At 43.9% G+C, this 14,565-nt stretch overlaps 1 protein-coding gene and 1 non-coding gene across 2 annotated transcripts; both read left to right on the forward strand.

The window, feature by feature from the left end:
• The first annotated feature begins 2,387 nt into the window (after nucleotides 1–2,387).
• On the forward strand, nucleotides 2,388–2,472 carry LOC120962184 (small nucleolar RNA SNORD34). Its single transcript, XR_005753032.1, has one exon. It is a non-coding gene; the product is annotated as a small nucleolar RNA SNORD34 (small nucleolar RNA).
• A 7,196-nt stretch (nucleotides 2,473–9,668) lies between these two features.
• On the forward strand, nucleotides 9,669–10,184 carry LOC109774686 (uncharacterized). The gene has a single exon (XM_020333452.1). The coding sequence runs from the start codon at nucleotides 9,669–9,671 to the stop codon at nucleotides 10,182–10,184; it is 516 nt and encodes a 171-aa protein (XP_020189041.1).
• Nucleotides 10,185–14,565: the final 4,381 nt, after the last annotated feature.

Here is a 14,565-nt window from a genome sequence, read left to right on the forward strand (position 1 = left end):
GGAGGGGAGACAATATATCCGTCGACCGTATATGATGACAGTAATAACACTTTCATCCATGTCGCTTGGCTCCACATGGATGACGCTTTAATTTCTCAACCGGTTGAGCACTGTGCGCTCCCAAAATTTATAGGCACGTAGTCGGAGGGAACACCTCTAATGCAAAAGGCCTGCTCATCCCTCGTGTCGCTCTTCCATAGGGCGACTCGGGCGGTGACCAGATCCGCCTGGCCTTGGCCACACTTTCCGCCCCACTTGCCTCCGCCGATGGGCACCTTCGGCAAAGCCCTACCTGGTGATGGCGACGGCAGGGATTCACCTTACGTTGTTGCTCAACTCCTCTCACAGGGCCTGTCCATGGTGGCTGCTTGCCATGGAGCGTTGGAGCAACGACGTTTCTAGAGGGGGTCGGCAGTTTCGAGTGCAGTCGAGGTTGGAGCGGCGTTGCCGCGGAGCATGGTGGATTGTCATCCTCTTGAATGCGGAGAGGGCCAGGACCACTCCCTTTCGGTGTTGTTGGCTTCTTTCCCCGGCAGTGAGGTTGTGACAGTTGAAGCTTGGTAGGGTTTGTTTTATTTTAGCGGTTCTCCCGGAAGAGCTTGGCTAGGTTTTGTGGTCCTAGGTACAGGTGGCTTTTGCCCAGTTTCCCTTTAATTAACTGAGATTTAATTTGTTTAGTTTTTGGGTACGGTTTTCCTCATAAACCGGATCAACTCGGTAGGGTTTTGTGCCAGGTTTAGGACTGTTGCACAAAAATTAGCGCTACATCAGATGCAGAGCCAAACAAAAGTACAAGTCAGTGGATCATCCATTCAGGGTTGTATTTACCCAGAGGACACTAGCGAAACCAATTACTCCTCGCCAGACAACTCCACATATATGCTTACAATGCAATTCCTTCATCGGTGTTAGAAAAGCATGCTTAGAAGGATTAACTAGAAGTGCTTGCAGTAGCTGTTGTTAGAGAACAACGGAACAAAATAGGAGTTTCATCTATACAAATCATAATTAATCATAAAAATTAGCGCTACATCAGATGCAGAGCCTTTCACTTGCACCAGTAGTACCCTTGACCACCACTAATTTTCAGATGTTGCTGAAACCACTTACATTCTACCATACTGTTTATACTTAGCTTATCAAACATGCACAACAACTCTATCAGTAATGATTGATCCAATGACAGGCTTAAGCCCGGGTGCGGTGTGACACCGCACTTTTGTTATTACGAAGCTATCTTCTGGCAACTTCGTAAAAGACTGGGTGGCAATTTTGAAAGGAAAACAAAAATTTGCAGGTCGAAATATAGCAACATGGAGTCTAGTCTAAAATCTCTTGCGAAGACAAAGCCGACGGTGAAGACGGGTCCTAAATCGGGTTTACGATTTGGGAGTTAAAATGTTTTGAAATTTCAAAATTTTAAAGCATCTTGATGACTATTTTGTCTTTCCTACATGCATGTATATTTGTGGCTAATATTGCATCGTGCTGAATCCCTTATCAGTTGGCGTTCGCGGGCTATTTGCGTCCTTTTTTTATATTGAAGGAAAGCTGCCGTTAGTTGCCGTGTTTTCCTTGGCCACGTACGACCACGCCTTAAACGAGCTTTAGGTACTAGTATATATCATTTTGGTAGTTTGTTAATCTTGGCTTACTGACACGGGGTGCTACGTGAGAAGTGCTGATGACTTTTGCAGTGACAGTGAGTCAATGACACTGCTTCGTGCTTCCTTCCTTCCTTTCCGTTTGTTCCTTGCCACTCGCGTTTCCTCTCTTCCATCGCTTTCCCGGTTGGCTGGTCAAAAATGGGATGCCTCATCCACCGTAGCCACCAAGCAATTCGAGATCAGGCTACATGTATATATAGCGCCCATCACCTGAGAAGGAAGCTCAGGTGCCATTTGGTAGTGTGCCTCGTTAATTTTGACTGCACTTCTGTTTTCATTTGGATGCTTCTTGACAACGTTTGCAACTAATATTGTTTAGTAGCTTAAATACTCTCTTTTGATCCAGCCAATAAAAGGAAACTTGCTTTGGTATTTTTTTTCTGCATTGCACTATCACTTGTTGCTTAGCATGGTAATAGTACCACAGAGTATCCTATGTTGAGATTCTTCAGCCAACAGTGTAGCTGTTTACGACATGGCGATGAGCGGCAGTTCGTTTCTGGATTGTTTATTTTCTCACTCTTTTTGGTCTCTTTATTTTGTCTTTTATGCACCTTGGGAAATACATGCTCTAGTGCTTCTTTGTTTCATGCATGATTCTTAAACTTTGGTTTGATTTGGATTTTGGAATACAGAAGGTAGACCTCGGCCTACCTTCTTACATAGAAAAAGAAAATATTACCGCGGTGCTTGGTTACTTTTTGGCTTCTGGAGTTGTCTCGTGCCTATGATGAGTTACAACAACTATTGTCGACATCGTCTGACAAATATCTTCATGATAACAATCGCAAAATCTGAGGTTGCGCAGCACTCCAGTATTACCTTTGTTTCTTCTCTGCTAGACCAAGGGTGGCCGTCCCATGGTTTTGTGATGGAGTTTGCTTGTCGATTTTTTTGTTTGTATTTCTTGTATTTTGAGGGAGTCCATACTCCATAGAGAGAGTGGTTGAGTGTGCATTGCATTGTTTTGATAAGTGACATGATGGTCTAGTTGAGTAGTTTTAGACCATTTTGTTTTGTTGTGTGCAGGTTGTAATTAAGGAGTGTTGCATCCGTATAATAAGGACGTCCGAGGTTAGGCATAGCAAGGTGCCAAAGTTTGGGACTAGGCTTTATGGAGCCGAGTGTGAGTAAGTTGGACAAGGATAGATGACATATTTTCGCTCAGGCACTAGTGTGGTCACGGGAACCACATAAGTTGAACGTACATGTTGGAGAAGTCGGCACGTGACGTTGGTGTCAGCGGCAGACTCACCATTAGGGTGAGCAGCAGCGATTGCCCTAGGATCTGCAGAACTGCGTACCTCCTTGCCTATATTTCTTCCTTCTGGTTTAAGTGTCATTGGGATTTAACGTGCTTGTGCTAAAAAAAATCCTGCTCTCGGTCACGTTGCTTGTACATGAGCGCGGATCCCCATTTGGTGGTTGAGAGGGACACGTGAAATGTTGACGTGCTTGCTTGGAGCGGATCAACATGCCAACTGCTCAAGATAGCAAGATCTCGATCGACATGCTTAATTAGGGTAGCTCAATAATGCTTCCTTGTGTTGATTGAGGGGATGTTGATCGATAAGTAATGCAAGATTTGCACATTTCAAAAGTGTGTTGAGTCCTGGTGATGCGGAGCATCCTACGGACATCACCATGTCAAGAGTCCGTTCGGCAAGCGACACGTGCGACATCTACTTCACATACACAAAGGTGAATCATCTCCTTTACGCGTGTTCACTTGACCCCTTCAAGGATGGTATACTACTTGACACTCCTCTCATGTGCATACATAGGTATTATCGGAACACCATGGACGAGGAGGAGGAGTGCGAGCACAAATGTACGACTACACCATCCGCGAGAGAAGCATGGAAGAGAAGGAGGAAGAAGACCCAGAACGAGGGGTACTACCGCCTATAAGCGGTATTACCGCCTACAAGCGGTACTACCGCCCAATGTCCGGTACTACCGCCTGCCTGCGCGCAGAATCGGGCCTGAGGCCCATGTATCCCTTTCCCACTTACCCCTTCGTGGCTTAGACTATAAATAGACCACCTCCACCTCCTTTCTAGGGTTAGCTAAGAATAGACACAAATCATAGAGCTTAGCTCATGTACCTCCCCTTGTGGGATTCCTCTTGAGAGAGAAGACTCCATTGGAGTACAAGGCCTCCATTGGAGAAGATCCCTAGGGATTCAAGACCCCCTTGAGGGAAGGATCTATCTAGATCATCAAGCCCTCATCTCCTTCATAGGATTTTGGATGAACTCTACCATGTATCTTGTTTCCCTTTGATTGTTCATGTACCTTGTGGATCTTGTGTGTTTGTTGGTCTAGTGGATGTGTGATTGGACTTGTTCTTGAGTGTTCCTCTTGTTTTCTCTCTTGTGTTCATCTTGTTCTTGGGGATTCCCCCTCTAATTCGTGAAAGATCTTCACTTAGGGTTCCACCCTACAACACCTGGTTGGTGCAAGATTTACAAGTGAGTGGGCGGCATGCCCCACTCAATTTCTTTTAAAAAAAGGTCATCTAAAAAATCATTTTTAAAGGGAAAAATATATTTTTCAAACAAAGTTCGAATGGGGACGCTCATACGTACGTACATAGACGAGAACCTTCAAGAGACCGAGTCGGCACATCGTCTTGAGATTGACGAAGTCGCCATAGACACCTTCGTAGTCGATGAGAACAACTTCTCCCACTAAACTCACGTCGCCGAAAGGTCTGAAATAAATGCATGAAAATATGACCACCACAAGAAAACTAACAATCTAAGTTGCTGTGCCCTTTTAACATGAGATGGCATAATTAGCTCTCTCATCTAATGCCAACCAGCATCAAATAATTGTTCGATAAACTCAATCAAAGTTTCTGGGTCTTCACCTTTAAATACAGAAAATATTTAGTTTTGGTGCTTTGTTGTTTTGCTCGGACGAGGCGGTGACGTAGTGATAACCCTTGATCCGGTTTCTAGTGTCGATAGTATCACCTCTTTCCCGAATGGTGACCCATCGTATCAAATCCACAGGAAGTTATAATATTAGATAGGAATTCAAACAAAGCTATCGTCCTCATAAGAGGTTTTAGTTTCCCGGACCGAACAAATACTAGTTGTGTTTGGGAGAGATCAAATAGATGGAAATAGGCATGTACACAAGGACTTTAGTTACATCCTTATACTTTGAAATTAGGATTTAAAATTTCGAAATCGTCCTGGTAGACACCGTTATGATGTGCTCTCAACGATTAGATGTTGGGGCTATGTCCAAATAACATCACGACCGATCAGCATTCTGCATCATGAGTCTATTGTCCAACCAAAACCATTATGGTCGCGCTGGGTTATCTCGATTACTAAGGATTTCTCCAGACCAACGTATTGGGCGTCTAATGACTGCACCCCAAGATCCCCAGTGAGTTGCTTTTTGCTACTATACTAATCCTTACTATCACCGGTGTTCAGTGTAACCTTGCATGTGTCCCTGCACTTTACCTCCTCTTGATCGATCTAAGGGGTTCCTAGTACCTACGGAGTGTTAGAACGAGAAGAAGACAAGAGAAAAATACGTTGTCAATAACACACATACAAATAACGTCAGCTTAAGTAAAATCATACCAATGAAACTGTGCACAAGTATAGAGGGTTGCAAGGCTTATGCCTCAGCCCATTGGCTGAGGGGATTACTCACGCATCGCAATCGGGTCACAGATGGAAAACATTGTAGATGGCATTGATGATAGATAAATGATTGTATGAAGTCTTACAATCTCGTGGTATGCGATGGACTGATTACAAGTATGGAAAACTTTAGGGAGAATGGCTATGGGGAAGATGGAGATAGTGGCGGCTAGGCTTTCTGGGAATGGATGATGATGATCCTGGCGACTGCTCTGCTATTCACTCTTCGTTTTGTTACGAATGGGCCCTCCTCTTTTATGAAGGTTGTGAGGGATGATGCCATAGTGCCAGCAGAGCATGGTACGAGCGCGCTTGCACATGCCATACATCGTCTTTGGCTCTGGAACGCCTGTGGTGCATCCCTTTGATTTGGCTTGATCTCCATACTTCATATTTCGATGTGTTGCTCCATTTCCTTCCATTTTATGGTCCAAAACCTATGAAAACAAATTACAAAAAGGGATTTGCAATGTTTTGCATTTATTAGCCAATAGTGCTAAAACCATAGTGATTATCTTGGAATATATGATTCAAACAATGGTGGAATCATTGTAGAAAATACACTCATCACGAGGCGACATGGTTTAGGCGTGCGTGCTCGGGTTGGCACACTGTTCCGGTTGGGAGTTGCGACACCGATCTGGCAGCTGTGCGCTCCCGCTCTAGTGGTGGTTGCGCTCTGCGCGAGCCCGTGTCGACGATGGTGATTTGCCATTCTTGCTCCAGTTTCAAGCCTTTCGGCCATGTCGCCCCTGGGCCGACATGCCTGGTAAGGGTTTACTTCGGCATGGTGGTAGTCGGTGGTGATGTGCTTCGTCATTGATGTTAGTCCTTGTGATGACCACTCCGGCCTATGGCGCGAGGGCCTCGTTGCGGATTGCGGTGCTCACCGAAATGTCTTCATGAGGGTTTTTGTCTCCAAACTCGTTGACTTCGATGATGTGATGCAAGCTATGGACGATGGTTTGTCATAGAGGGATGATTGTGTAGTCGCGACGGTCAAGCATCTCATGTAGCTGCTGGAATCGCCGAAAAGTGGTGTCAACAACACATAAGTGGCGTCGATAGTGGTGTTATTCGAGCACCTAGTCTCGAGCTCCAAGATGAAAGCCTAGGTTTGACTGAGTTGATTATACCCGGCAATGTCGATGTTGTTATGTCGTTAACATGTTGAAGGCATTGTTCGGATATGCTTGTACTGGTTCTTTAGGGAACTTAGATTCCGGCCTTCATTGGTTGGATCCGGTGACGGCGGCACTTGAGCGTCACCATTTGGTGCCATGAGATGATAGGTGTGGCTATGGCATTGCTGTAGTTTACCAATCGCAGACCGCTTTGTTTTTTTCTTGCCTAGGACTAGTTTTGGTGTTATATGACTTTGCTATTTGACGACGTGTTTTTGCGTGCATACGTTGATGTTGGCTGTGTGCATCTTAACTATACGGAGACCGGCCGTGTGCTTATTGTGTTTGTGTCCTTGATGCTTCATTTGAAATCAGTAAAATCCATCATTTATCGAAAGAAAGTACTGTTTTGCTGTTTTCCCTTTTAATTAATATATGCAGCTGTACAGACGCTTCTCAAAAATCATTGTAGGCTTCCCGGGTAAAGTGTGGAGCCACAACTTTCCCTTGTAGTCTAGCCAACCGGTTACACTGTTCAAACAACTGATTGTAATATTAGAGCACTTGGTTGTTGTAAAACACCATCTTGTTGTAAATAGTAGTTCTCCAAAAGTAAATTCCAAAAAGAATAGCAGTTCTGAACATATATCGCTTTGAGCAAGTTCATCAACTCACAAATTCTACTCCATCAAGTGCTTTATTACTACAATGATTTACACACCCATCAGATGAAATTGAGTCCACAGGCAGGTCCAAGAGCCACGGGAGATGAGCATTGGTAATCTTGGTCCGGCTGGTGATCCCGTGCGACTTCTTCCTGGCCTTCTTCGGCTTCGGCTGATGACCATGGAGCTGCTCAGCCGCCCGCCGCTTCATAGTATCGGTGGCCGGCTTTTCGCGGTACTTCCGGAGCTCCTTCTCGATGTCAAGCATGTCCTGTGGCAACTTGATGTCGTGGAACACCTTCTTGCCCCAAGTGTAGTAGTTTTGGGTAAATAACTCGATGCCCGTTCGGAAGTTAACCAACAGATTTACTACTAAATATCAGTTGCATGTGTCCCTGACAAAACAGCTTCCTCACGTTTTCGTATTTTGCTGCAAATACAACGAGAACAACAAGGTCATATATAGAAGTATTTTTACGGTCTGAAGAAACATACTGTCTTTGTTTTTTTTTGGTACGATGCTTTGCAAGAGTCTATAGATGCATGCAGCCTCTGAATTCACAGAGAGGTTGCTCAGCCTATTGTTGTTGTTTGAGTTCCCATATTTGGGGGTGGGCGGTCAGGAATAAAACGATAATGGTACATCTACTTAAGCCTACTTTTTTTTTGAGAAATATTTAAGTCTACTTAAACACCTACATAAACTTCCTAACTAACTTATATTTGAAGGGAGCTTTGCTACGCCTACGAAAATTGACGTTAAGGGATTGGTTTTTGATTTGTGTGTGTGTGTGTTTGGGGGAGGGGGGGGGGGGGGGGGGGGTTGGTGAGAGCAAGCCGTGTCTCAGCCAGACGACGTGCGAGATGATGTCTTCCTCATTTGGGCAAGTGCATGAGCTACAAAATTCTGATTTCTATATACATGGAAAAGTAGATGTTCTCGGCTTTAATGCAACACTTTTTTGGATTCATCAACAAGTGTACCCACTGGGACTCGGCTCAAGTCATGGTCACGTAACATATCAATGGCGACATTGCACTGTAACTCCAAGATAAAAGGCTTTGTACTCCACTCTAACGCCAGGGCAATGCCCTCTACACACGCCGACGTTTCAACTTCCAGAGCACTTGAACAAATACGAAGGAATCGGCAAGATGCGAATATGACCTTGCCCTCGTTATTCCTCAAAAGCTTTCGCGCTCCTCCGATTCCATCCTCCTCATTAAATGCCCGTCAGAGGCCGACTCCAACTAGTAGAGGAAGTAGTTGGCCGATCAGGTGGTTCCCCGGGCGCACGGCATCGAGAATCATGTCTGTATGACACCACCATCTTGCCCTTCTCCAAGTTAGCTTCAGGGTGTTGGTTGATACATAACCGTGAATCAATGTAGCTGTTAAGAAACCTTCTAGAAGCAGTGATTGGAGTTGCTGGTTTCTTATGAGTAACTTCATTACGCACATGCCAAATCCTCCATAGCATCATCAGGACAGGGAGCCGACTATCATTAGGGCACTTGTGAACAAGATGTAGCAGCCACTCGGTCCCGGTGTTATTTATCTCCTCCAGCCTCGGCATGCGCCAACGTTCGCTCATCGCCTGCCAAAGACCATGCACCAAAGGACATCTGCAGAATGTGTGGAACGTGGCTATTTTTTGTAGGTGTAAGATTTTCGAATGGAGGGTGTGCACACTCCTTCAAATAAAATACTACCCAATCCATGTGTCATATAATATATAGAAAAAAGTAATATAAATACCTCAATCAAGTCTCACAACATTCTAGTTCAGAAAATATATTCCAAATTTGCAAAACTACAATACATACAAATAGTCTTACATGAAAGATACAAAAGTAGAATATTACAACACATGCAACTCAACTGTTTTGCATTGCCATAAAAGTTTCAACTATGTCATCTTCGGTTCTTAGAACACATCTCATTCAATAAATGGCGCTAAACAATAGTTCAAGAGACCACTCGCAGTATTTCTCAACTTACTTACTAAATTCACTGTGAAAACACTCATGTATCCGTAGGAGGCAGAGCTGCAGCTGCCGCCCGTATCCGAAGCCGGGCACGGAGATAGTGGACATCTTCGACGAGGACTAGGGTAGTTGATATATGTAATACGTGGATGTTTTTTCTTTACATGCTTTTGTATGAATTTAAGATTTTTAGTATGAGGTATCTGGATGCATATGAGGAAATTTGATGTGTGACCGGCCAGTGCGCGCGGACGCATTTGCGGGCATTTGAGGGGTCGGATTTACTGTACGCGAGTGTAGATGCTCTTTCCTACATACGTGAAAAAGGAAAACCGTGTGTTGAGCTAAAAAGAAGTTTGGGTCGTGGCCGTTTATGTGTGCTATATCGAACCGGAGACAGAGAAAAGAACGGGACAACGCACAACTTTTTCGTATATGAAGAGTTGCACGCACAACTCCCGACTGCCCAAGCCCTGAAACCAGTGATCACCGGAGCCGACCGGCGCCTAGCTAGGAGGGATCGACGCTGACGAACGCGCCATCTGCCGGTCAATGTCGGTTCCGTGGGAGCAGCGGAGCTTCTCCGAATCCAAGTCGCCGTACGGTCAGCTCGTCACCCTCGTCGTCAAGGACGAGGCGGGCCGCAGGCTCACGCGCACCATGAGGAAAACCGACAACCTGCAGGTTCTCGTCGACTTCTACTACAACACCATGGCGCCCGTCGTCGAGCGCGGCTCGGGGGTTTTCGAGTACCGCGGCACGCAGATTGTGTTTCCCCGGCAGCAGGTGCCGGTGGAGTTTGACATGAAGGACGGCGACGTCGTCCGGGTGGTCAAGCCGCACACGCTCGTCACCCCCGTGCTCAAGGAGCGCTACGAGGAATCGCGCAGCTTCGCCTGCACCGTGCGGAGGACCGACCAGCTCAAGGGCTTGATGTCTTTCTACCTCAGGACGGCGCTAAAGGCTGGAGCTGTTTTTGAGTTGGACGGCAGACGTCTTGTAGGCGATGAGACGCCGGCGGACTTGCAGCTTGAGGATGGGGCAATCATCCACGTTTCTCCAGCTTGATATGTTTTATCCACCCCCACCCCGCGAGCACGTGGGCCTATTGGTTTCCATACAAGTATGTTTCTTGTTGCATGCATTTTCTTGGTTATAATTTCGTTTGGGAGCTTACTTTATTATTAGTTAACATGTTATTTTTGTGAGGAGTAAACATGTGATGTGAATTACTTGGACGTGGTACGTAGTTTAACCATGTCAAGACTTAATTTGCTTGGTTGATTTAAAAAAGAGAGAGAGAGAGACACTATGCATGGCTTTGTATATAAAAGTTCTACTATCCACCTGCCATCACTCGATCACCTCATTTGGAATTCTTGTTAGCCTATGCGTGCTGCTATCAAGTAATTATTGTTCGGATTTGCTAAAACTCAGCTAGATGAGTTTTAGTTATGTCTCATTCATTTTTGTGACCGTTGGATGTATATATACCCTAAGATTCGTATATTTTCGCGTGTGGCTGCTTTTGTGTCGGGCTCTCTGCAGTTTTGTGTTGTAGTTGTTCGTTGCCAGGCCGACAGGCCTTTCTTTGTTTTTTTTTTGTTTTTTTTTGCGGTGAAGGCCGGCAGGCCTTTCTTTGTAATATCTTTTTTTTTCACTGGTTCAACGATGGACTATTTATTGTACAGGTTTGCTATTTCATATCTAGATGTGCAATAGTCCAGAACCGTTGGATCATCTGTCTTTAATATTCGTGCAAAACGCAATTGTCTGGTTGCTGCGTTGTCTCGCGCTGTGCCTGTGTCCGAGTCGTTGCTAGCTGTGCTTGTGTGCGGGTCGTTGCTAGTGCGAGGTCGCTCCGTTAGTTTTTACAAGCCTATGCTCTTGAAGGTCGTTGCAAGTGTGAGGTCGATTGACTTTTTCTATTTCTTTTCACAAGTCTGTGCTGCATTCAGTCCTAGTTCTTCTCATTTTTCTACACTCTCATTTGACTTAGTATTTGTTATTTTTTGTTTCCGTTTTATTTTCCTTTTTATTTTATTTTTTCTATTCATTATTTATTTTAAATTGTGAACTATTTTAAATTCATGATTTTTTGTTTTTGTGTTTATTTATATTTTCTATTTTCACCTTTTCCATTTTTATTTTTCCTTTTATTATTTATTTATTCGTTTATAATTCATGAACTTGTTTTCACTCTGTCATTTGTTCGCTTTAAATATTGTGCAAATCTTGATTGCGGGTTATTTTGTCACGCACGCTCTGTGTCGCGTCGTGTGTTTTGTGTCTACTTGTCGATCTATTCGCGCATGTATCTTTTGTTGAGCGTTTTTGTGACGCGATCTGAGGTCCCGTTTCGAATTGGTTTGCTAATTATTATGTAAATGAGTTAACAATGTTCCATCTAACTCATATACTGTTAGATACACGTGCTTCTGAGTCATGCTCATTGTCCTTGCGTCGTGTTTTCTGTTTGTCCCTCGTGAAGAAGTGAAACCCGATATGGCAATTTTGAGTGAGTAGTTATTATGTTTTGTGTATTGATTTTTTGTGGGCTTAGCTTTTTTTGGAGGGACACATGTCTTTTTATTCCTTGTTTTCTTTTATTTTGGTTTGACCGTGTAGCTAGAGAGGAGTGTAACTAGTTTTTTCGTTTTCAGATTTGCTAAATCTAATCTAGATAAGTTTTAGCTCATCTAAGTCTATAATTAATTGACTGATTTATTTTATTTAATGTTTGCACAAACTCGATCATGCACACTCATGTCAGCTTGTTCTTTTTTGTCGCGCGTCCTCTTGTCCCGTTTGTTTTGTGTCGTCATGTTCTCACATTTATTTTCACATTGGCCTATATGTGTTGTCGTTTTGGGGGCTCAACTATGAAGCTTATCCCCCATCTTCTCACTGACCGATCTTTGACCCTAGTTATTTTGCATGTGTTTTATTTTTCATCCCAGTTGTAGGTCCACCCTTGACATACAACTGGCATGTAGTTTGTTTCATCCTAGTTACAAATCGACCATTGACTCACAACTAGGCTCGTATTTTCGTATGTTGTCTCGGGTGCAAGTCCACCATCGACTCGCAACTGGAGCATGTGTTTTTGTTTTTCATCCCAGTTGCAGGTCCACCGTTGACACGCAAGTGGGCATGTAGTTTGTATCATCCTAGTTGCAAGTCGACTCTTGACTCGCAACTAGGCTCGTAGTTTCGTAGTTGTCCTAGGTGCAAGTCCACCCTCGACTCACAACTGGGCTCGTAATTGTCAGACTTGCAAGCCCACCCTTGACCCGCAACTGGAGCATGTGTTTTGTTTTTCATCCCAGTTGCAAGTCCGCCCTTAACTCGCAACTGGGCCCATAGCTTGTTTCATCCCAGTTGCAAGTCGACCCTTGACTCGCAACTGACTCGTAGTTTCATAGTTGTCCCAGGTGCAAGTCTCTCTCGACTCAAAACTGGGCTCGTAGTTGTCCAAGTTGCAAGCTCACCCTCTACTCACAAACTAGAGCATGTGTTTTGTTTTTCATCCCAGTTGCAAGTCTACCTTTTGATTGGAACAAGCTCATAGCTTGTTTCATCCTAGTTGCAAGTCGACCCTTAACTCGCAACTGGGCTCGTAGTTTCGTAGTTGTCCCAGTTGCAAGTCCACCATTGACTCGCAATTGGGCTCATAGTTGTCTGAGGTGCAAGCCCACCCTCCGAGTTGCAAGCCCACCTTTGACCCGCAACTGGGCCTGTGTTTTGTCTTTCATCTCATTTGCATGTCCACCATGACTCGCAATTGGGAGTGCACTTGTTTCATCCCAGTTGCAAGTCGACCCTTGTCTCACAACTGGGCTTGTAATTTTGTAGTTGTCCTAGTTGCAAGTTCAACTTGAACTCATAATTGGGCTCATAGTTCTTCCAGTTGCAAGCTCACCCTTGACTTGCAACTAGGCACATGTTTTGTTTTTCATCCCAGTTGCAAGTCAACCCTAGACTTGCAACTGGGACCGTAGTTTGTTTCATCATAGTTGCAAGTTGACCCTTGACTCACAACTGAGTCATTTTTTCGCAGTTGTCTTAATTGCAAGTCCATCCTCAACTCGCAACTGGGATCATAGTTTTTTGTTGTTCCAATTGCAAGTCCACCCTCGATTCGCAACTGGTCCCATAGTTTGTTGATGTCCCAGTTGCAAGTCTACCCTCGACTCGCAACTGGGATGTGTTTTGTTTTTCATCTCAGTTGCAAGTCCAACCTCAACTTGTAACGTGTATCGTAAGTTTTATATACTTGTCTCAGTTACAAGTGCACCCTCGACTCGCAACTAGGTTCGTAGTTTTTTTTTATCCCAGTTGCAAGCCCATCCTTGACTCGCAACTGGGCCTGTGGTTTTGTCTTTCATCCTAGTTGCAAGTCCATCCTTGACTCGTAACTAGGACCGTAGTTTGTTTTATCCCAGTTGCAAGTCGACCCTTCACTCGCAACTGGTCTCATAGTTTGTAGTTGTCCCAGTTGTAAGTCCATCCTCAACTCGTAACTCAGCTCGTAGTTCTCCTAGTTGCAAGCCCACCCTTTCACTCGCAACCAGGCTTGTGCTTTATTTTTTAACACACAACTTGCCTCGACCTCTAGTTCCATGTCCAACCCCAACATGTAAACCCGCCTGACCCAGTTGCATTTCCAAGCCAAACATGCAACTCATGCATGACATAGTTGCATGTCTAATCTCGGCACGCAACTCGTTCCGAACCCAGTACCCCTACATAGTTGTATTTTTTCAAATACATGTTCACTTTTGTAATACACACTGTATATCTTTCTGTATACACGGGAACATTTTTTTAACAAACATTGAACATTTTTTTAAAATGCATGATGAACATTTGTCTTGAACATTTTTTGAATTAACAACTATTTTTTTCCGATTCACTAATATTTTTTATACATGTGGTGAACATTCATAAATACACGACGACATTTTCCAAACATGAAGTGAACAGTTTCGAATACACTATAACCATTTTCGTGAATAATTTCTAAATGTGCGGCGTTATTTTCTTTCTAATATGCAACTAATATCCTTAGAAACATGTCGTGATTTTTTTCAACGAATTGTTTTTTAATACCCGGTGAACACTTTGTAAATACATGATGAACATGTTTTTAAATACTTGAAGACCATTTTTTTAAGTTCGAACTTATTTTTTTAATTTACCGTTCTATAATACTTTTCCTTAATTTTAGCCATCTAACATTTCTTAAGCAATTTGTTTAATATATTTTTCAGAAATATTAAACAAGCTGAGGCACAAGACCGGGCATGGCCTGTGCGCCAAAGGCTTCCTACTGGCGAAATGAAAAAAAGAAGAAGAAAAAAACCTCACCCAAAGTCGGAATACGGTGTATGTCCCTCTATCATCCCGTGCATATCCTCTCCTTTTTTGTTAAGAATATACGTGTGTT

The sequence above is a fragment of the Aegilops tauschii genome, chromosome 3, assembly GCF_002575655.3.
Source record: "Aegilops tauschii subsp. strangulata cultivar AL8/78 chromosome 3, Aet v6.0, whole genome shotgun sequence".
In the NCBI taxonomy this organism is placed as follows: Eukaryota; Viridiplantae; Streptophyta; class Magnoliopsida; order Poales; family Poaceae; genus Aegilops; species Aegilops tauschii.

What these genes read in the sequence shown, in the direction of transcription:
- LOC109774686 (XM_020333452.1), top strand. Translation starts at nt 9,669, where the DNA reads ATGTCGGTTCCGTGGGAGCAGCGGAGCTTCTCCGAATCCAAGTCGCCG.